The sequence below is a fragment of the Anolis carolinensis genome, chromosome 1, assembly GCF_035594765.1.
Source record: "Anolis carolinensis isolate JA03-04 chromosome 1, rAnoCar3.1.pri, whole genome shotgun sequence".
Taxonomy (NCBI): Eukaryota; Metazoa; Chordata; class Lepidosauria; order Squamata; family Dactyloidae; genus Anolis; species Anolis carolinensis.
The window spans coordinates 330171996-330195333 of NC_085841.1; the positions used below are offsets into that span (position 1 = coordinate 330171996).

At 40.8% G+C, this 23338-nt stretch overlaps 1 protein-coding gene across 1 annotated transcript; it reads left to right on the top strand.

Annotated features, from left to right (window-relative positions):
- Positions 1-5506: 5506 nt before the first annotated feature.
- Positions 5507-22376, top strand: batf (basic leucine zipper ATF-like transcription factor). Its single transcript, XM_003214375.4, has 3 exons — positions 5507-6023; positions 12005-12109; positions 21744-22376. Exons 1-3 carry the CDS (start codon positions 5955-5957, stop codon positions 21951-21953), a joined length of 384 nt encoding a protein of 127 aa, XP_003214423.1. The 5' UTR covers positions 5507-5954; the 3' UTR covers positions 21954-22376.
- Positions 22377-23338: the final 962 nt, after the last annotated feature.

Here is a 23338-nt window from a genome sequence, read left to right on the forward strand (position 1 = left end):
ATTAAAGGTATTGTTTGCATAGAAGAAGAAAGTTCACGAGGGATTGCTTAAAACCTGGTTATGTGAAAAGCAACACCTGTTAACACAAGAATTAAAAGTACAAGAGATCGCTCTGGTTTTCATTTTGCAAACCCTAGGGCTCATGTTTCTATCACTAAACTATAGTTACTGACATTAGAAATTGCAGAGCCTTGCAATCTTGGATTTTCCTGTGAAGTCTCTTAGATCTGTTAAGGGCATCGTTCAGTATTTGCACTAGATATCTCCCTTTCATATCTTTTTTATCTAGCCATGGACTGAGTGCAGAAGAAAGAATTTGAACAATTATACACAATGACAGAAAGTACTGCATCTCTGAGATAACCTTTGCTTCTTATGGTTTGCGCAGAGAGGCTGAAACTTAGGTGGTAGGTTTAGTCTCCGTCAGCAGCACAGATAAGAGCTTCCTGGATAAAGTGATTAAGATCATGAAACCCAGAAAGCCCCATGAGGGGGATTCTGAATCCCACACCTGGGTCCTTATGACCGCCTTGGGACCAAATGCAGGCAAGTTCCATATCTAATCACAGAATAATAGAGTTGGAAGAGAACACATGGACCATCTAGTCATGTGTAAGTTGACCGTATATGTAAGTCAAGGGCAGGTTTTGGAGCCAAAATTATGGATTTTCATATGATCTGTGGATATGTTGAGGGTCATTCTGCAGAGAAGGGAAAGCATCATTGCCGCCACAGGTGGCTGGCTGCCCCAAGCCATCATCTCCATTTTACCATCCAGGCATTTAAAGAGGCTTGGAAACTCTCCCCACGCATCATGTGTACTGTAGAAAACCTATAAGGATACTGTGATTTGGAATTTAGGGTGGAAAATTTAGAATTTGCAGCATAGAGTTCTAATGCCTCACAAAACTACATATCCGAGGATTCCATATGAGGCATCCAAGCCAGTTAATATAGAATCATAGAACTATAATTGTGTAACATGAAATGGCTCTCTGGCTGCGTGAAATGCATGCCTTAGCAGGAATGGTGCCAAACATTCCTTTTCCTAAGTTGAATTTGCATTTCCCTTGGTTCTGGATCACCATGACACTTGTCTATGTCCCATCACATCCAGAGACCTTTACTCAGAGTCCTTTCATGTTTGTTTCTAGAATGAACTGATGGAGAAACAGTTCTATCCCATCTGTCAACGCCTTCCCTGCAACATCCCTGTGACATCAAAAGGGACCATCTATGCAACATTATAAAGGTGGCATCCCACCCATTTAGGGTTTTGGCTCGAAATTTCAGAGAATGGAATACTGCTAATTTGGCAGACCTCGTCCACAATGAGGGATGGCAATGAACACAAGAAGATATCTGTCATCCTTTAATATATTGTATTAGAATTATTATTTTGAAAGCTATTCTACTTTTCTTTAATCTTGTTGGGAGTTTTCAGGCAGCACCCTTTCAAGTACATGCCGAGTCAGTGGGATTTCTCTCTCTTTTGGCTGATGGAAATATGAGCTGTACCACATAATAGAGATGCAAATAAGAAAAACTTTAGATTTAAAATTAATTCATGCTATTTAAAATATACCACATGTGTGAAATTTTTGAAATGGGTAGCTTTAACAGGTTGCTTATTTGTTGCTTTTCAGAATATGATTTCAATCATGTTATCCATGGGAGCCTTTAGTATCAGGATACATTGTCAAAGCTTCATCTTAAATGTCACTTACATTTGTAGACCATCTTTCTTTCAGGGTGTTCAAGGTACTTTACATGGTTCTCCCCCCCCCCCCCCCCCCATCATATTTTCGCAACAGCTCTTTGAAACAGTTCAGGTGGAAACAGAATACTGGTCAAAGATTATCCAGTGAGTACGATGGCTTTGTGGGGTTTAGTTGCAGCTCAACACTCTAACTACTACATAACATTATAATACAGTTGGAAGAGACAACATGGGCCATCTAGTCCAACCCCTGCCATGCAAGAAAAGCACAGTCAAAGCAACCCTGAGAGATGACAATTGGCCTCTGTTCAAAGGCCTCAAAAAAAGAAGCTTCCATTGCACACCAAGGTAGAGAGTTCCACTGTTGAACAGCTCTCATGGTCAGCAAGTTCTTCCTAATATTCAGGTGGAATTTCATTTCTTGTATTTTGAACCCATTGTTCCGGGTCCCAGTTTCCAGGGCAGCAGAAAACAAGTCTGCTCCCTTTTCCTTATAACATACTTTCAAATATTTAAACATGGTGATCATGGACCTCATCACTTTGAGGTCCAAAAAGCAGGCAATAGTGGGAGCAGCATGGCGAATTCACCAAGCAGAGGAGGAAACTGTTGCCCAACCCCCCACATTGCCTGCATTGCCACTTTCCCATGGAGAAAAGCATCCCCACTCCGCTTACCTCCGCACTGGCCCTGTTCTTCTCAATGAGAACACAGGAAGGCTTCTGTATTCTCTGGGCAGTGTCCTAGGACATTTGGAAGACGCTGGGAAGATGGAGCCCCACTGGAAGTAGCTGTGTGTAGTCTGATGGGATCCGGCATGCTCTGTTCTTCCAGTGTCCTGGAAGCATCCTAGGATGCTGCAATTGTCAAATGTGATGAGGTCCAATGTCTCTACTTTCTCTTCTGCAAGCTAAACATTCCCAGCTCTTTAAGCTGCTCCTCGTACAGCATCAGTCTGGTGTCATGATTAGAAGAATTGTGACTAATGACCTTATCACAAAGGCCAGACGAAGCATCCCAGGGTGCTTCACCTGTTTTCATGGAAGAAAGAGAGGGGAAGCAGGGCGAATCGGTCACCCTGCATGCAGCTCTTCCTCGGCAGCGCTTTACCTGTTACACATGGGAAGTGTTGCCCTTCCAGTTGGGGTGGAGCCTTTGCTGGAAGTTACATGACGTTGTGTGATGGCCAGCATTTGGTTCCATCCCCAAGGTAGGCTAGAAGCATCCTAGGACGCTGAATTTGATGGGTATGATAAGGCCGTAAGACAGGTTGAGTATCTCTTCTCCAAAATGCTTGGAAGCATGAGTGGGGTTTCAGATTTTTCTTTGGATTTGTGTAATGGGTTATCTTGTAGAGGAGACTTGTGTTTAAATATGAAATTAATTTATGCTTCATATAAAGGGATCTAGGAGTCACCAGTTAGCAGTAAGATGCAGCAGCTAAAAAAGTCAATGCGATAGGCTGCATCAGTAGTGTCAAGACTGAGGGAAGTAATAGTGCCACTCTATTCTGCTTTCATCAGAAGGAATATCTCCAGAGAAAGGCAACCTAAATGGCCAAAGGTCTGGAGACTAAGTCCTATGGGGAGTGGTTTAAAGAGCTGGGTATGTTTAACTTGGAGAACAGAAAGTTGAGAGTGGGTATGATTGTCAGTCATGTTTAAATATTTGAAATGATGTCATATTAAGGGAGAGGGGACAGCTTATTTTGCTGCTGCTCTAGAAATTAGGACACATAGCAGAGGATTCAAACTGCAGGAAAGGAGATCCCACCTAGACATTTAAGAACTTCCTGAGGGTGAGAGCTGTTCAACCGATAATGCCTTGAAATGTGGTGGTGGAGTCTCCTTCTCTGGGGGTTTTTCAACAGAAGCTGGATGGCCATCTCTCGGGGGTGCTTTGATTGTGTATTCCTGCATGGCAAGCAGTTGGACCCATTGAGCCTTAGAGTCTCTTTCAACTTGATGATTTTATGATTCTACACCCAGCCTGAAGATCATCTTATACCTAATATGTTTATAATGTTATGCCTGAAGCAATGTTTGCATATATTGATCTATCCGAAAGCAAAATCAACACTATGTTAACATAGGGACAATTTTGGATTTAGGAGTATATTTGATTTCGGAATTCTAGACAAGTGAAGCTCAGCTTGTAGTAGGAGAAGCCTATTGGTTTGGAACTGCCCTTCAGCATCAAATCAGCTTTCTTCCCAATAAATCTGATGTGTTCAAAAGCTTGCTTGCCGTTTGCCCCCCAAAATATGCTTTTTATCAGTCCTAATAACATTATGTAACAAAATTTGAAATTGTTTCTGTTCCTGGTTTGAAAGTGTTATTTCCTGTTTAAATGTGTGGTTCTTACTTTGAAAGTAGTTGTTACACTCCAGAAACTTGATTTTTGTGGCTGCCATGAACTATGTTGAATTGCTGTGTGTTTTCTGGGCTATATGGCCATGTTCCAGAAGTATTTTCTCCTGACATTTGCCCACATCTATGGCAGGCATCCTCAGAGGTTGTGAGGTCTGTTGGAAACTAGGCAAGTGGGGTTGATATATCTGTGGAAAGTCCAAGGTAGGAGAAAGAACTCTTGTCTGTTTGAGTCAAGTGTGAATGTTGCAGTTAATCATCTTGCTTAGTACTGAAAAACCTTGCAGCATCAAAGCCTGGCTGATTCCTGCCTGGGAGAATCTTTTGTTGGGAGGTGTTCGCTGGCCCTGATTGTTTCCTGCCTGGAATTCCCCTGTTTTCTAAATGTTGTTTTTTATTTACTGTCATGATTTTAGAGTTTCTTTAATACTGGTAGCCAGATTTTGTTCATTTTCATGGTTTCCTCCTCTCTGTGGAAATTGTCCACATACTTGTGGATTTCAATGGCTTTTCTGTGTAGTATGACATGGTGGTGGTTAGCGTGGGCCAGCATTTCTGTGTACTCAAATAATATGCTATATCCAGGTTGGTTCATCAGGTGCTCTGCTATGGCTGACTTTGCTGGTTGAGTTAGTCTGCAGGGCCTTTCATGTTCCTTGATTCGTGTTTGGGCAATGCTGCATTTGGTGGTCCTTATGTAGACTTGTCCACAGCTGCATGGTATATGGTAGACTCCTGCAGAGGTGAGAGGATCCCTCTTGTCCTTTGCTGAATTTGTTGGATTTCCTTAGTGGGTCTGTAGATAGTTTGTAGGTTGTGTTTCTTCATCAGCTTCCCTATGTGGTCAGTGGTTCCCTTGATGTCTGGTAAGAACACTTTTCCTCTTTTCCTGAGCATGTTTTTGCAATTTAATAAACTTTTTAATGATGGATCCAATTCAGGAATTACATGTACAGTAGAGTCTCACTTATCCAACGTTCTGGATTATCCAACACATTTTTTTAGTCAATGTTTTCAATGCATTGTGGTATTTTGGTGCTAAATTTGTAAATACAGTAATTATTACATAGCATTAATGTGTAATGAACTACTTTTTCTGTCAAATTTGTTGTATAACATGATGTTTTGGTGCCTAATTTGTAAAATCATAACCTATTTTGATGTTTAATAGGCTTGTTCTTAATCTCTCCTTATTATCCAACATATTCGCTTATCCAACGTTCTGCTGGCCCGTTTATGTTGGATAAGTGAGACTCTACTGTATAACCTAGGAACATAATCGTGTTACATAGTGCAATGTATAATGAGGCTTAGCCTGGCGAACAGGTCCCAGATTCCAGTGTTCCTGCCGGCAAGGGGATGCTGGGAGTTAGTTGGAGTTGAAAAAGCAGTCCACCTGAGACGTAGTTCCAGACTGTGCCTTTGCGTTTCACGAGCCGCTTGTGATGCTTCTGGTTTGTTTTGTCTTCTCCCTGAGCGTGTAATTTCCCTGCCTTTATCTCGAGGTTATTTTTTTTCTGAGGGTTGTCACGCACCCGAAACCCACTTCTTTCTCTCTGAAGTTTTTTTTTTAAATTTCTTCGGACTGTTTGGTTTTTCTTCTTCTTGTCACTTACTTTTTTGAATTTCCGCGCACGTGACTTTCAGTCGAGCCTTTTTGCGGCTTCCGAGAAACTGCTCAAAAGGGAGGCGCAAAGGGACAAAGAGAGAGAGAAAGACTGAGAGAGAGAGAGAGAGAGAGAAAGAGAGAGGAGGCAGGCTGTGTGGGGCAGCCCTGTGGCAGGAGGGAAAGTGACCCCAGGGCAGGACAAGGAAGGAAGGAAGGAAGGAAGGAAGGGGCCCGGTCTCGGAGGCAGAGGGGAGCCATGCCCCATAGCTCTGACAGCAGCGACTCCAGCAGCTTCAGCCAGGCATCTTCCTCCTCCAGCAAACAGGTACCGTCTGCTCAGCTCTCCTGCCCTGCCTCAGCCTGCTTTTCCACCAGGCACCACAGAAATTGTGGGTGTTGAAGCCCAAAACACCTGGAGGGAGGGCCCAAGTTTGCCCATGCCTGCTGTTGAAGGTTTGATTGACACCTTCTTAATTGCCATGGCTCAATACTATCTAACCCAGGGATTTCTAGTTTAATGAGGCATCCATACTATTTGGGAGAGAAGGCTAAATTCCTTGCAAAACTACAGCTCCCGTGATTTTATTGCATTGAGACAGGGCAGCTAGAGGAGTGTCAACCTGCATTGGCCCTGCAGGGGTTTCTTGACAAGACTGGGGGTTGTTTTTGCCTCTTTGAGAGAGTGACTTTCCTAAGGTGGGTTCCCAGGACAGAGAGAGAGTTCAAACCTTAAAATATATCTATGCCAGGCATGGGCAGACTTCAGCCCTCCAGATGTTTTGGACTTCAACACCACAATACCTAACAGCCGTTAAGCTGTTGGGTATTGTGGGAGTTGAAGTCCAAAACACCTGGAAGGCCAAAGTTTGCCCATGCCTGATCTATGCTGTAAAATTAAATTAAAGGCCTTGTAAAACTAGGTGCAACAGGAGCCCCGGTGGCAAAGTGTGTTAAAGCACTGAGCTGCTGAACTTGCAGACTGAAAGGTCCCAGGTTCAAACCCCGGGAGCAGCGTGAGCGGCCGCTGTTAGCTCCAGCTTCTGCCAACCTAGCAATTCGAAAACATGCCAATGTGAGTAGATCAATAGGTACCGCTCCGACTGGAAGGTAACGGCGCTCCATGCAGTCATGCCGGCCACATGACCTTGGAGGTGTCTACTGACAACGCCAGCTCTTCGGCTTAGAAATTGAGATGAGCACCAACCCCCAGAGTCAGAGATGACTGGACTTAACGTCAGGGGAAACCTTTACCTTTTTAAAACTACAACTCCCATGATTGCATGGCATTGAGCCATGGCAGTTAAAATGATATCAAACTGCATTAGTTCTACAGCGTAGATGCACCCTTGTTCTCCAAAACCACAGTCCAGAGCTTAAACCAGTATACCATGGTGGCTCTCAACTTGGGCAGTTTCTTCTAAGTTAATCTTTTAGAGTTTGCCATCCCCTCCCCACCCCTGTTTATAATCCTGAGTTACAGCATCAGATACGGAAATTTGATCAGTGAAGTTTGCTGCTGCATCAGGTCTGGCCCAAGTTCTTTTGCTGCCTGTGGTGAAGCGTGAATAAACCCATTTCCACAAAGAATTATTATAGATAGTAGCCAAGAATCAGCCAAATGTGTTATCAAAGGCTTTCATGGCTGTAATCATTGAGTTGCTGTGAATGTTCCAGGCTGTATTGCCATGTTCCAGAAGCATTCTCTCCTGACGTTTTGCCTGCATCTATGGCAGGCATCCTCAGAGGTTGTGAGGTTTGTTGGAAACCAAGTAAACGGGGTTTATTTATCTGTGGAAGAAGGAACTCTTGCCTGTATGAGATAGGTGTGAATGTTTCAATTGGCCACCTTGGTTAACATTTCAGTTTAAAGGTCTGGCTGTTTACTGCCTGGGAGAATCCTTTGTTGGGAGGTGTTCTTACCATACATCAAAAGTGGAAGAATGTTCTTACCATACATCAAAGGAACAATGGACTGCATAGGGAAGCTGATGAAGAAACACAACTACAAACTATGTACAGACCCACTAAGAAAATCCAACAAATGCTGCATTCAGCAAAGGACAAGAGGGATCCTCTCACCTCTGCAGTACTCTACCATATACCATGCAGCTGTGACCAAGTCTACATAAGGACCACCAAATGCAGCATTGCCCAAACACGAATCAAAGAACATGAAAGGCGCTGCAGACTAACTCAACCAGAGAAGTCAGCCATAGCAGATCACCTGATGAACCAACCTGGATACAGCATATTATTTGAGTACACAGAAATGCTGGACTACTCTAACAACCACCATGTCATACTACACAGAAAAGCCATTGAAATCCACAAGTATGTGGACAATTTCAACAGAAACTCTAAAATCAGGACAGTAAATAAATAAAGAACATGACTCAGAAAGCAATCAGGGCCAGTGAACATCTCCCAACAGAGGATTCCTCCAGGCAGTAAACAGCTAGACCTTGAAACTGAAAGGCTATTCAGTGCTAATCAAGGTGGCCAATTGAAACCTGCCTCAAACAAACAAGAGTTCTTTCTCCCACCCTGAACATCCCACAGGTAAATAATTCTCATTTGACTAATTTCCAGCAGACCTCACAACCTCTGAGGATGCCTGCTATAGATGCAGGTGAAATGTCAGGAGAAAATGCTTCTGGAACATTGCCATACTGCTCGGAAAACTCACAGCAACCCAACCAGTCAAATGATTTTGGCACTTGAAGTAGAAAATCTCACAGACATCTGTCCCAGCTACTTGGCAAAAATGACGAATGGTCATTGTTTCTGAGGTGGCTGCCTCACTTTGGCTCATGTTAGAGCCGATCTTGCACAGCACAAAGGCAGAGTGATAAGGAAGCCTTCTTCACCTATTGAATTCCTGCCCTGTGTGTGCTAAAGCCACAGGAGCCATGCTGGAAACAGAAGATGACAACTCAAATCCACACTTTCTTCTTATCTTGTCAGACACTTCAGTTTGTCTTATGGGTTAATGGAGATACTTAAATGTCTTGAAGGCATCAGATCCTGTCTGATCTTGGAAACTTAGCAGGGTCAGGCCTGGTTAGTATTTGGAAGGGGAACTACCAAGGAACACCAGATGCTGCCAGCTGTACTACCTTTGAGTGTTCCTTGCATAAGAAATCCCTACGAAATTCATGGGGTCACCATAAATTGATAAGTGATTTGAAGGAGGTACAGGCATGTATTTTCAGAAAGAGATAGTGAGAACGTCAAGAGCTGAAGAGAAACATCCTTAGGGAAATTTCATGGGTTTTCTAGGAAGTGGTTTGGGTTCGTTGCATTCAGTGAAATCTGGTTTAACACATATGAAAACCAAAGAGAAGCAGTGTGGTAGCACAGAACCGAATGTGACAGCAGAACAGGAGTTGAACAAGACAGCATGATAATAGCATTCCAGAAAATTGTAGCAAATGTCCTCCCTTGAAGCAGTAGTATAATATTGAGATGTGGCAAAAAATGGGCCAATGTGACACTTGCCAAGCCTAGTTTCTCGAGTGAAGGGTGCCATATTCATGAGAAGTTCTAACATGCATTACCTCCTTGCCCAAGAAGTCCTGGATGAGACCAAGGGACCAGTGACCTGAGGATATTTCCTACATCTCCAAGACGTTCAATATATATTTAAATACATGCTTACCTTGAACAAAGCCTTTGACAAAGAACCTCCTTTTTTACAAAAAAAATATGCCCACCCAATCCCCTTTCCTCCTCCTTTTCTCCAGCTGGAATTTTTTTAGCATCATTGGCACAGGGAGTGTGCCAATGAAGGAGTGCTAGAGAAACACAGATGTTTGGAAAAGTACTTGGAAAGTATGATATTTAGCGGATCATGCAATACTTGTATGTATATGTCTGCAACAGGAAAGGTAATCAACAGCTTTCCCAGATCAGAATCTCTTAGTGAGTATGTGGAAGCAGCAAAACAGAAAGGAGGGGGAAAACATATAAGCCTGAATCATTAGCTACTGCCAGCATGCTAAAACACAATCTATATATATAAAAGAGTGATGGCATCAGGGCAGCGGACAAAACAACAAAACTACAGGCCCCCCAACCTCGAAATTTGACAACACAACCCATCATCCACGACTCTAGGTTGATACAACAAAAAGAAAAGAAAAATAAAGTCCTAATTACAGGGAGAGGAATAATAGTTTTTATCCAATTGCTGCCAGTTAGAAGGCTAAGCTCCACCCACTTGGTCTCCTAGCAACCTACTCAGCCCAGGGGACAGGCACAGTTAGGCCTCACTTAGGCTTCTTCCACAGATTATCAGATTTTAACTGGATTAGATGGCAGTGTAGACTCAAGGCCCTTCCACACAGCTATATAACCCATTTAGAATCTTATATTATCTGCTTTGAACTGGATTATCTTGACTCCACGCTGCCATATAATCCACTTCAGTGTGCATACTAAACATAAAGACTACCATACAACAGACATTCAATACCACCACTACCTCAACAATTTCTCACCAACACCACCAGACAATGCCACAGCAACGCGTGGCTGGGCACAGCTAGTTGATCTATATATTTGATCACCAAAATGAAAACCATTTGAAAGGTGAACTGGATCCTTTTTTGAAGTTTCAAGTGTTGTCTGGAACATTCAGCTTGTTTCCATCTACTTTTGCAAAAATTACTATCCTGCTGGCAATTTTGCATGTGCATAAATGGATCAAAATTCACAGAAATCTATCAAACCTATCTCTGTTCTTTCTGCATTATTTCTGCTCCAAATTTTCTCAACTAGGTGTACCTGCATTAAGATGGAAACAAATTTATTTATTTATTTATTTTGGCCATTTATATCCCGTCCTTCTCACCCCAAGGGGGGACTCAGGGCGGCCTTACAATCAGCAATAATTAAAAGCTACAAAACATAATATTTAAAACAATTACAATTAAAACAATTAAATATTAATTAAAATATCCATATTAAACAAATGGTTCACCTTATTAGTAATTGGGTCTTAAATGTTTATGATATAATTCAACCCATAAGTAAAGTTTTAATACACTTATATATTATGTGCAACTGAAGGTTAGTAGTATCTTAAAGTGTTGATTATGTATTATACAAGAAAAGTGGATTTCTATTAATTTATATATAAAACCAGTAAAGACAGACAGTCATGATCAATGATGAATTTTGTGGCTACTCTGGGACGGATATTTGATATTATTACATAAAATTCAATACTCTAGTAGAGTACCCTGGGTTTTTGGGATTACCAGGGCCATAGCCATATAACCCAGAATATTAAATCAGAAAATCTCACAATATCTGCTGTGAACTGGGTTATCTGAGTCCACACTGCCATATATTCCAATTCAAAGCAGATAATGTGGGATTTTATTCAGCTGTGTGGAAGGGGCCCCAGAAGCCTTTGCCAGTTTGGCAAATAGTGAAAAACTCTGGAAGTAGAAGTCCAAAAATCCACTTTGGAACCATTGCTTTAGTCAACTGACTGCAACTCTGAGCATTCCTTACTAATAGGGCCTGGGCTGTGGCGCAGGAGGGAGAGCAAGCCAGCTGCAATTAACTGCAATGAATCACTCTGACCAGGAGGTCATGAGTTCGAGGCCGCTCGGAGCCTATGTTTGTTTGTCTTTGTTCTATGTTAAAAGGCATTGAATGTTTGCCTATATGTGTAATGTGATCCGCCCTGAGTCCCCTTCGGGGTGAGAAGGGCGGAATATAAATGCTGCAAATAAATAAATAAATAATAATAGTTATGCTGCTCTGGGTTGCTAGGCCGTGCAGTCCAACAGCATCTGGAGGGCCACATGAGTCCAATTTCTATATATATTTGACTACAAAAAGTTAGTTCCACTGGTCCGGAGTCAAGCGGTTATAAGGATTGAAGCTGAATGCAAGACTAGTCCTCTTATTGTTAACAATATATTAGGCTCTTCCAAAGTTTGGAAGAACTCAGTGTCTGAAGGTGATAGTTTCCCCTCTGTCTTCTTTAATCCTGCATCTTCCATCTTCCCAGCAAGTATGGCCACTAGATATTCTGTCTAGATATAATGGGAGATGTAGTCGAGTATAGAAGGAAGGCAGTACATATGGGATGTGTGTTTGGGGTATAGGCAAGCTTAAAGAAGGAGATTCATTCATTTGAAACTGATTCTGCAGTGAGTTGGGAGATTATTACAGAAATGAGTGTTTAGTTCTGTCTATTTTGTATCATAATATTTTGGTCACTTTGTGCAGTATCCTTGGGATGTCATCGTACCTACAGTCATATTCTTCTCTGTGGGGTTTTTCCTCCAGGATTCCTCTGATGACATGAGGAAAGTACAAAGAAGAGAAAAGAATCGCATTGCAGCTCAGAAGAGCCGGCAAAGACAGACACAAAAAGCAGATACCTTGCACTTGGTGAGTGATTCAGTAATCTAGTCAGTTATGTGTCTTCAAGATGATTCTGACTTATGGCAATAGTACTATAGGGTTTTTTTCTGCAAGATTGAAACAATAAAAATTAATTGGTACTGTTCCAGAAGATTGGGAGAATTGGAGAAGATTATTTCCTTACGCTTCGTCCATTCTGGATTTAAACTCTTATGAACTTATTTCCAGGGGAGCTATCTGTGCTCATAGTTAGGGGAGTCCGTTAGGCAAATCACTAGATTCTATCTAATGTAAATGTCTTATTTCTGCTATATTTGTAGTGATACCAACTCTCTTTCAGAAAATTTGAGAAATTCCGTAATACTACAACTTCTAATCCAGAGCATATACTTTGCATACCCGCCCACAGTACATGTCTGTCATATAAATAGTAATGCTAGTCCTGTCTAATAGTAAGCGGCAATCCACTCATACAGAATCCAAGAACATAATCCTATTCTGTCCTGGAGGAATTCTGGTTATGATAGTGAAAAAGATTAGATGATATGATAATCTTCAAATGCTGTTGGACTATAGTCCTCATCATCCTTCTCCAGTGATCATGCTGGCTTGACCTGATGGAAGTTGCAGTCCAACTACATGTGAAGGGCACATATTCCCAGCCCTGAAGGGAAAATGAGTGCTGAAGCCTAGTTCACACAAACACCAAGTGAGCGGCACCATGTTTCTGGACTGCATCGCTGTTGGTGGGGGATTATATGTCTCCTTTTATTTCCATAGAAAAATTCCCCACCTATAGCAAATAAGAACACCCATACCCTAATCTTGTTCATCATGTTACTTTCATGTATGCTGGGATATTCCCCTCCTCTTTGGGAGAAGTGTTCAGCTATATGAATCTCCACCAACATTTTGGAAAGACAATCCAGGACCAGTTTTAGTTCCTTGTTTGTTGTTTGAACTAAGCTTAAAGCCTGGGCCTATACTAGGTCATCCACATTCATAGAATCATAGAATCATAGAATAGTAGAGTTGGAAGAGACCTCATGGGCCATCCAGTCCAACCCCCTGCCAAGAAGCAGGAAATTGCATTCAAAGCACCCCCGACAGATGGCCATCCAGCCTCTGCTTAAAAGCCTCCAAAGAAGGATAGAAATCTTCTTTATCTTTGACTTCTAGTTGGAACCAATAGCCATTAATGAAAGTGGCCAGATCAACAGACTACTCATCTGGAGGGTCCCAAGTATACTTGCAAAATGCAGCATTTTCACAAAAGAGCACAGGCTACAGAATCTGAGTTTCAAATATTACTTTCATTTTACCACTGCTTTTGGAAATTGAACCAAAAAGTAACTTTTCCAAAACTCTGGTTTTGAAGTCAGTACCACTTCTGTGGCGAGTCATTTGTCAGCTCATCTCAGGATAGCAAATCTCTCTGTCTCTCTGTCACAGACACACAGGCAAACATGACGCAAAGTTGCAGTGAAAGCTTTAGTGGTGATGGAGTTGGCAAAGTGAAAACATGAGAAGGATCCTATACCTTTAATACTTGTGTAAAACAGATCTTTTTTTTTTTTTTTTGCTTTTTTAACCTGGTTTCATGATAAGTAACACCTTCTACACAACCATTAAAGATACAAGAGCCATTTCTAGTTTTTACTGTGACAATCCCAAATAATGGAGCCTGGCAGCAATGAGCTTTGGGTGCCTTTGGAAAGACATGTCACCAGTGTACCATATGAGGCTACTCTTACCCTGTTTTCTAGAGTTAAGAGTAATGCCTTGTAGCATTGTCAACTTTTTTCAATAAATGGTTTCTGGTAGTTTCTGGTTTCCCCATTGTGATGCTGCTTTCCCCCAGCTGCTGAAAGAAAAGAGTGAGACTTTCCTTCTAATGCAGTTAACAAGTTTCCTGTGGCAGGTGGTTTTTCTCATTGTAGATGACAGTTACTGACACACACACCCCTCCATACATACACACACACACTCTTCCCGTCTCCCCAAGGCGTGTCTTTCTCTCTCTCTTGTCTCAGGATGTATGTGGCCTGGCTCAAAAAATATGAGCGCACACCAAGGGTTTGGTGGGAACCTCCGGCGGAGGATATTCTGCTGCTGTCATTTCTCATAAGTTGCTGGCTGGGGAGAGAACGCGGGCCGAGGGCTGCAAATGTCATCCGCTATCTGCAGGCGGCCAGCTTCCCTCCTTGGGTTTGCCCAGAACATGAGCTGACAGGAAGAAACGTCAGTCAAGTTGGAAACTCTTCAAAGCTGTTGGGCAAAAGGCTGTGAACCTCACCTTTGCAGGCTCTTTCCCACTTCATATTTTTCAGTATCACTCTCTCAACATAGCAATCACAAGTGATTTTAAAAAACACAGGGGGAAAATAAAATGTGTGTATCTTTGCGCAGTGGCAAGAGGTAGCAGAGGTGGAAAAGTCTGGACTAGAACCTCCAGAATGCTCCAGGCACCATAGACAATGGTCATACTGCCTGGGAAATTTAGGGAGTTGTAACCACTCCATGCTTTAAGCATGCTTAGATCACAATGGGGGAAATAGTACTGTCTATACTCATGTAGAAGTCCAGAAATGTTAGTCCAAACATCAACCCCAAAAACCTGAAACCTGAGTCAACTTATCCATGCATCATTGTAAGTACTATACCTTAACTCTTACAATAAAAAAGAACAATCTTTTTCTCTGAGTAGAGTGGCAAAAGGTGAGAGTTTACTCTATCCCAGGAGAACTGAAAAGAAGGATCAACTGGCAATCTCTCTGCTGTGGTGCCACTTTTGGCTCATCTGAATGCCTGAGTGGGCAAATAGTGGTGGTGCCCAGGAGTCTGGCCTCCTGAGGTGACATTGGTGCTTTCCTCTCTCCTTGGACCGACCCTCGACTTATTCACAGACCATATCAAAATCAAATAATTTTAGCTCAAAAATCTGCCCTTAACTTACACAAGATCAACTTAACAGTATAGGTAAAGCTTTCCCCTGATGTTAAGTCCAGTCATGTCTGACTCTGGGGGTTGGTGCTCATCTACATTTCTAAGCCGAAGAGCCGGCGTTGTCCATAGACACCTCCAAGGTCATGTGGCCAGCATGACTGCATGGAGCTCCGTTACCTTCCCGCCGGAGCAGTACCTATTTGCATGTTTTCAAACTGCTAGGTTGGCAGGAGCTGGAGCTAACAGCGGGCGCTCAAGCTGCTCCCGGGATTTGAACCTGGGACCTTTCGGTCTGCAAGTTCAGCAGCTCAGTGCTTTAATGCACTTCGCCACCGGGGCTCCAACTTACAGTATACATGAGTATATATAGGAATAATCATTGGAATAATCTCATTGGAATAATCTTCCTGTTAGGCTTTCTGTCTCTGTAAATGGACTTAAACCTTCAGGAATTAGCACAGTAGAGGGCTGCCATGATGTGATGTGGCAGAGCCAGCAAAGTGTGCCGTGTGCATTGGTGCACATTGCATACTAGCATGAGATGTCCATTAGTCCCAATACACATCAGGTACTCCTGCTAGTGTCCCATTATACCAACCCACCCATTTCAATACAGCAGTTTCATAGTACCACTGCCACATAGCTAAATATACATAAAGTTACATAATGTACTAGGTCATATACAATCCCTGTACCTTTTTTCTGTCATATTTGAAACAAGGTAAAGGAAAGAGCCTTCTAATTGAAAAGTTATATATTTTCGCTAAGAAATTATTACATCTTTTTACTCCCCATTTCATTTTTTGGTGTGGGATGGGATACACGTAAGATTTACCACATAACTTTGTGCTTTTCCTGCATAGCAGGGGGTTGGATTAGATTGCCCATGTGGTCTCTTCCAACTCTATTATTCTATGATTACAAAAGGGTTCCATGTAATGTAGCCTAATTTATCCTGCCATTATTAACAGATGCATATAACAGACAAAGTGCATCTTTGAAAGCATTAATCGTATTCTCAGAAAAACTTGAAACAAAGATAGTGTATAAACAATTGTTGGAAAATATTGCATTTGATGATGTTAATAAAGTTAGAGTTGAGTGGGACAAGAGTAAGGTTGTTCTGTGTAAATTAATCAATGGAATACTATCCTAGTTTTTTAAAAAAACTCAGAGCTAAAATGATATTTATTCCAGCAAAAGCATGTTTCATGTATAAGGAGCCGTGGTGGCGCAATGGGTTAAACCCTTATGTTGGCTGGACTGCTGATCTGAAGGTTGAGTTGCTGACCTGAAGGTTGTCAGTTCGAATTTGCGAGACGGGGTGAGCTCCTGTCTGTCAGCTCTAGCTTGTGGGGACATGAGAGAAGCCTCCCGGCAGGATGGTAACACATCTGGGCATTACCTGGGCAATGTCTCTGTAGATGGCCAATTCTCTCACACCAGAAGCAACTCGTGGTATGCTCTCAATTCACTTTTGACACAATAAAAATGTGTATTGAAAGCCATTGTGCATTTTAGACAGAAACTTTTTGGTTCAACAAAATATTGGTAATGTAATGCAGATAATGCTTCCTAGTGGCATGTCACATAGACGTGTTCAGTGGTTACTCCTGTTTGGATGTACTATTGGCTGTATCCACATATTCTGCATTCATGGATTCAATCACCCTTGGTTTGAAAATATTCAAAAATAATTCCACAAATGCTTGATTTTGCCATTTCATATAAGGGACTTCAATTTATTGCACCATTGTATATCATGATACATGGTAATCATGAGGTGGGGAGGGCTTCTGGAACCAAAACCCCAGTAGATTTTCCCACTGTAGTTAATACGAAGGATTTTGTATTTAAAGAATCTTTGGTATAAGTAGACAAACATGCTCTTTTAAATTATATATCTGTGATGTTAAATTTACCTGAGGATCAACATAGTTGGATTCATGATTTTGTTGTTGCTAAAGGACTTATATCCCAAGACCTGGGTATAGTCACCAGCTATCGTTCGGTGGTCATAAGATCTTACTGCTGTGGCTTCTCATAAATATGTATTTTGTACATATTTTCTCACAAATATGTATTCTCAGCTTAAAGAGAATTTTTTTTAGAAATATGCTTAGCCTTTATCAGTGTGTATTCCTAACCCTTGTTCATTTCCTGTGTACTTCCCCGCTCTTTCTATCTCTCTCTTTCATTTTTTTCTGTTTCTATTCTTTGCAATCATACTCTGAAAATCCAATTCTATATTAAAAAACACACACACACACATCCTTCGATGTGTTGTACTATGACTCCAGTCATTTCTGAGCATAATCAATAGCAATACTGACTGGAGAGAGTGGAATTGTAGTCCCACACCTAAAGCATGACAAGATGATAAAGATTGAACTATCCAAACTTCATTCAAAATAGCAATTCTTGTGAATCTGGCAAAAGAAAATGGCTTTAGGCATTATCCCTTCACCTCAAAAAGATTTTTTTTTCATGGATTCACTCTTCTCTCCCTCCTCTTAATTTCAGGCTCTTGGGAACAGAAGCTAATTGAGTTACTTTAGGTACTACCTCTCTTCTCTTCTGTAGAGAAGGATGAAATGGAATAATTTCACTCATCTAGACAAAGTTAGAAGGGAGTTAAATTGCTTTGATCTTTACCACTTATGTATTGTCAAAAGCAAGAAAATGTGTCACCTAAAAGGAAGACAAATTAGGGCATGGATTTGCATAACATTCACATATGTCAGTCTTACCTTAATATTCATATTTAGAAATCACAACAAAGAATCTTAGGGCAACTAAGCATTAGCTTTCTGATGAATTTGGTATGCACTGTTGTCCGAGAAAACAAATGCCACAAAAACCTTGTTAATCTTTTTAAAAAGAATTTTTATTACTAACACACAGATATTTTATACAATGCATTAAAAGGGATATAAAGGGAAGAAAGAGAAGGGGAAAAAGAGAAAACACACAAAACAAAACAAAAGAACTATAATTAGGGGTATATTGACTTCCATCAACTTTATGGTGATCCTTTCTAAAATTCATACACAAAAAGTATCATTTATGTCTTTTTTCTTCATTTCTTCCCCTTTCTTTCCGACTCTCTTTGTGAACAACTATTTTCTTATAATTTCTTTCTAATCTATTTTATTAATTTCATCTTCGTTCGTTTCAAATAGTCCTTGACTAGTTACCAGTCTGTTTTTTTTTTGTTTTTTGTTTTTTTTGGTATTCCTTAATGTGTTGACATCAGGTATATGAGTCTATCCATATTCATAATTTCTGTTATTTTAATTTGCCAGTCTTCGATCGAGGATATTTCTTTGAGTCTCCTATTTCTGCCATATATTATCCTTGCCTTCATGACTAGGTAGTTAAATAAAATGTCTTTATTTCTTTCCTTTTCTAAATACAGCATTCCCAAGAGGAAATACTTTCTGATTTTAATTTCTATTTTTTTTTGTATTTTTTCATGAATTTCTCTCCAGTATTTTTTAAAAATTAAATTAATGTCAATGGAAAAAAGTGATCACCAAAATATGTAAGAAACTATTAGAATTGGCCAGAGAAACAGAACAAATCTGGGTGGCAAATTTGGGTCGCAAATCTAGGCCACCCAATAAAGCTGGACGAGTGGGACAGAATTAAATATACTTATGCATCTGACCTAAAAGAAAATTGGTTTAAGATGATGTACCAATGGTACATCACTCCACAAAAACTTTCTAAATGTTACAAGAATGCATCAAATAAATGAGGATATGTGGAAGTCAGATGGGCACGTTTTTCCATGTGTGGTGGACGTGCAAAATTGCCAAAAAAAATCTTGTTAATCTTTAAGGTGTCTCAAGGCTGTTGTTTTGTTATAGGCTTGCACAACCTTCCTCTTGAAAGTTGCTGCATCTAGAAATGCCTACTGCAGCCTAAAGAGAAATGCAATATATCCTATCCTAACTGACAAGACTGAGACAAGATAACTTTGCACTGTTAGTCTGACTACTAACTGTGGATAGATCATCTTAAAAGCCTTACCTGCTCTTACTTCTTATTGCTCATTACCTTTCAATTAGGCTTGAATTGGATATCCTCCAAATAGAGGATGCTTTCTAACAGAGAACTCTTCTCTGATATGTGGCCATTCTATTTAATTTCTACACTTCCCATTCCATTGCAGGAAAAAAATAGATTTGGTGTGAAATGTCCCTGTGCATTTAACTTATATGTGGCGGATAGGCTAGCAATGCAAATAGTATCAGTTATGGGGTAAATGATAAATTATCTGGATCAATAGACATGAGGGTGCTTAATCCTTTGCTGTGCTGCTGCAGTCCTGAGGAAAATCCCTCTTCTGAAGGCGTTGGCATTGCAATGTAACCTCCCCCACCCTTGATGTCTCAGAGTATTAGAAAGAATGCTTAGCTGTTACCTTATTCTCAGGACATACGTAGCAGATGCAAGTTAAGCACTTGTCTCCTCCTTTGCTGCACGTATCAACCTGTTTTTCGTAATTCCTTCTGTCAGAGATATCATTAGTTTCCCTAACTGTCTTGAACTCAGAATTAACCCAGTGCTCTGCATCTCGCAGTGAGATTCTGATTGCTTTTTGCCACCTTCCAATGTGCTCACTTTATGGAGTTATACATGTGTTGTCTGTTGAGAATGGATAACTAATTCAAGTCACACATAAATTATATTACTAAAAGCATTACAGATAGTCTTTCATGTTCTCTGAGTTTAGATGCACAAGACTCCTTTAAAAGTAGAAAACCTATGAATTAAAAATCCTATTTTTGTATCTGAGAGAACATCTCTTTAGGAATTTCTAGGTCCTCTAACACAACTCTTTGGTCAACATCTGTTGAAAGCTGGCCGTAGTATCCCACTGGAAGACCTAGAAATTTTAAATAAAATTTTACTAAAATGCGTGAATAATTGAAGCTGCAAACGTGGAGGGATGACTACTATTATTAAAGAATGCTAATATCACAGGTGTATGCCAGACCTTCAGAACAGAAGACTATAACAAAGGATTTCATCTCTTGGTAGAGAGAAGAAGGAGAGAACCTGGAGGCTGGCCTATATTTAAGGCTTTCAGTGAACAGCTATTTCACTGCTATAAAGTAACCTATCTAGCAAGTTGGGACTTTGTTTCATGCACCCATCAACATATTGCTCATTTTGGAGAGGGTTCACATGACATCTTTTTATATGAAGAACACATGCATGGAGGAAATGAAGACATATGGGCTAGTTGAGATAGATCTGCCATGTGCCACGACTATAACCTTCCAAACATTTCTTGCAGTATACATATTCAGATGTGTGCATCTACATATGGGGTGGCCTTCTTTGCCTAACGTCTTGCTGAAGAAGGCCACCCCACATGTAGATGTACATATGAAGAGCGACTCTGAAGGGTCTTCTCTCACAGGAGTGTGTTAGCGTCCATGGGAGGCTCTTTCTTTCCCTGTTCAAATGCAGAGATAGCAGTTTGTCATTTATGCCATGGGACATGATATTGGCACAAGTACAAACAAAGCAATCATCAGTGAGGAGGTAATCTCTACAGTCTTCAGTCCCATGTTAGTTTGGTGTGTGGGGAGTGGGTTGCATGAAATTTCCTATTCTTTTGGATGCATTCTTTGTTTGTTGTTTTATATTTAATAACTATCATAACTATGTATACTGCAAAACTCTCATTGCCCAGATTTTTGCAACACAAGGAATCTGACAGAGAAACCCTAATCCAGGAGAGGCTACATTGCGCCCAAGTCACATTTTTCATCTTTCCATTCTCCAAATTACTTTCCCATAAAAGTTCTACAAAAGGGGTGAACAAAGTGTGATCCATGGTCCACATGCAGCCCCAGCGTCTTTTTTTGCCAAAGAGACCCTCTCCAAACACAGGCCCCATCTACATCACCATATAATGCAGTTACTGTACTGAATTGCATTATATGGCAGTGTAGACTCATATGATGTTGTTCAATGCATTATACACCAGTATAGTGTGATTCTATATATTTTTGAGTAGTATGATACCCTGTTTCCCCTAAAATAAGACATCCCCAGAAAATAAGACCTAGTAGAGGTTTTGCTGAATTGCTAAATATAAGTCCTCCCCTGAAAGTAAGACCTAGCAAAGTTTTTGTTTGGAAGCATGCCCAACAAACAGAACACCAGAGCATCGGTAAATGTACCTACCATAGAGTATTGTACATGGAAATAATGGTAGTAACAAGAAATGTCTTGTTTGTCTGGTTATGCTGATTTGTGATGACAACTACTGTACAGTATATAATAAATGTTCATTTTTTTGTTCAACAATACATGTGAATTCTTCTTCATGGAAAAATAAGACATCCCCTGAAAATAAGACCTAGAGCATCTTTGGGAGCAAAAATTAATATAAGACACTGTCATATTTTCGGGGAAACACGGTACTTAAAATTGCCCCCAAAGCTCCCAATTTCTACAAAAGTGCACAGAAATGTGGTGGTTTGCCTTCATTTCAACCTCCCAAGGTGGTGGAAATAGGTAAATGAAAATCAGATGGAAATAAATCTAAATCGAATTCAGAAGAGGAAGCAAAATCAATATTGTGGTATCTTTGCAGTGGAGGAAGGAGCTAAATGTAGCCCTTATGGCCAGTGTAGGTTCCCAGCCCCGATCTTGAACTGCCTGTTGATTCTAATTTCTTTTTCTTTGAAAGGAGAGTGAAGACTTGGAGAGGCAGAATGCTGCTCTGCGCCGAGAAATCAAACAGCTGAGAGAGGAACTGACACATTTTACCACGGTGCTGAGTTTGCATGAGACACGCTGCTCCGTCCTCCACGTGCAGCCACCAGCACCTTCCGAAGTGCTTTATACCCCACTTTCATTCCCCCAGACCCACATCAGCTCTCCATGTTTCCAACCCTGAGACCAACATTTGGGACTGCAAAAAAGTTTCCCAGCTTCGTTGTGCTTAGAGAATATGTGTGAGCTCTCACATGCCTCATCACTCTGGACAAATTGGGGCATTACCATGTCTCTGTTGACTGAAACAAGCCTGAATACAGCACGGAAAATGCCTAAGAATTGCTCCCTGTGCAAAAACAGGGAATGTTTCTGTACAGTGCCTGCATCTTTGGATCAGGAGGTATCCATGCAGCTATTACTTGCGCTTAAAGCCTTACCAAAGAGCCTTGATAAGACATGTATTCTAAAGGTGATATTACAATGTCTTTCTCTGTGAGATGTATGCTTGTGATGCTACAAATAATGAGCATGAGTAGAGGAGGGACAGAATCAAATGCACTGTTTTTTTTTATTTTAATAAAGAGTTTATATTTTTAATATTTTACATGTTAGCTTTAAAATCTGACCTGGCCTGCATTTGTTTATGATATACTGAGCACAAAGCAATAAGGCAGTGAAACACAGCAAGAAAAACACAAGGAAAACTGTGGGCCACATTTATGAAATCTTAACCTAGGGGAGGGCATGCACCAGAGGTGACATCAACTGATTGTTTTGGCTCCACTGGAGCTCAGGTGAACCACAGAGTGCTATTGCAGTTGCCATTTTGGGTGACATTAAGTGACATCATATCATTCTTGTTTGCCTTTTGGGATCATTTTGAGGTGTTTTTTTGTTTTGTTTTGTTTTGATATTTGTTATTTTGCTAAATGTCAAGAATTGACTGGGGTTTTGGGAGGGGTTTAGATATTAGGGTGGCTCAACAGGGGTTCCAACATCCACAAGGCCACAATATTTCTTTCTTTGCTTTGTGTCCTCATTAGTGGTGCGTTTCTTATTCTTTCCTAGTACAGAAGGTAGGATATTGCATTCCCAATACTGTAGAAATCAGGCTTCATGAAATCAGGATCAGGTCTGTGGAGTGGGGATGGTGATGATGAGAATAGAATGTAATTCTTTGTACCAATGCAATTTTAGGCTGCATAAATAAGAATATGGTCTCTGGATTGACGGGATGTCCTAGTTCCACTCTATTCTGCTTAGGTCAGACCTCACCTGGAATGCTGTGTCCAGTTCTGGCACCACAATTCAGAAGGATATTGAATTGACAAGCTGGAACATGTCTAGAAAAGGTGATCCAAATAGCAAGAGGTGTTGAAACCATGTCCTATAAGGAGGGAGTTAGGGAGCTGGGTTTGTTCAGTTTCAGAGATGACATGATAGCCATGTTTAAACATTTGAAAGGATGTCATATTGAAGATGGAGCTGTGTTGTTTTCGATTGCTTCAGGAACTAAAATACAGAGCAATGCTTTGAAATTACAGGAAAATTATATTCTACCTGAAC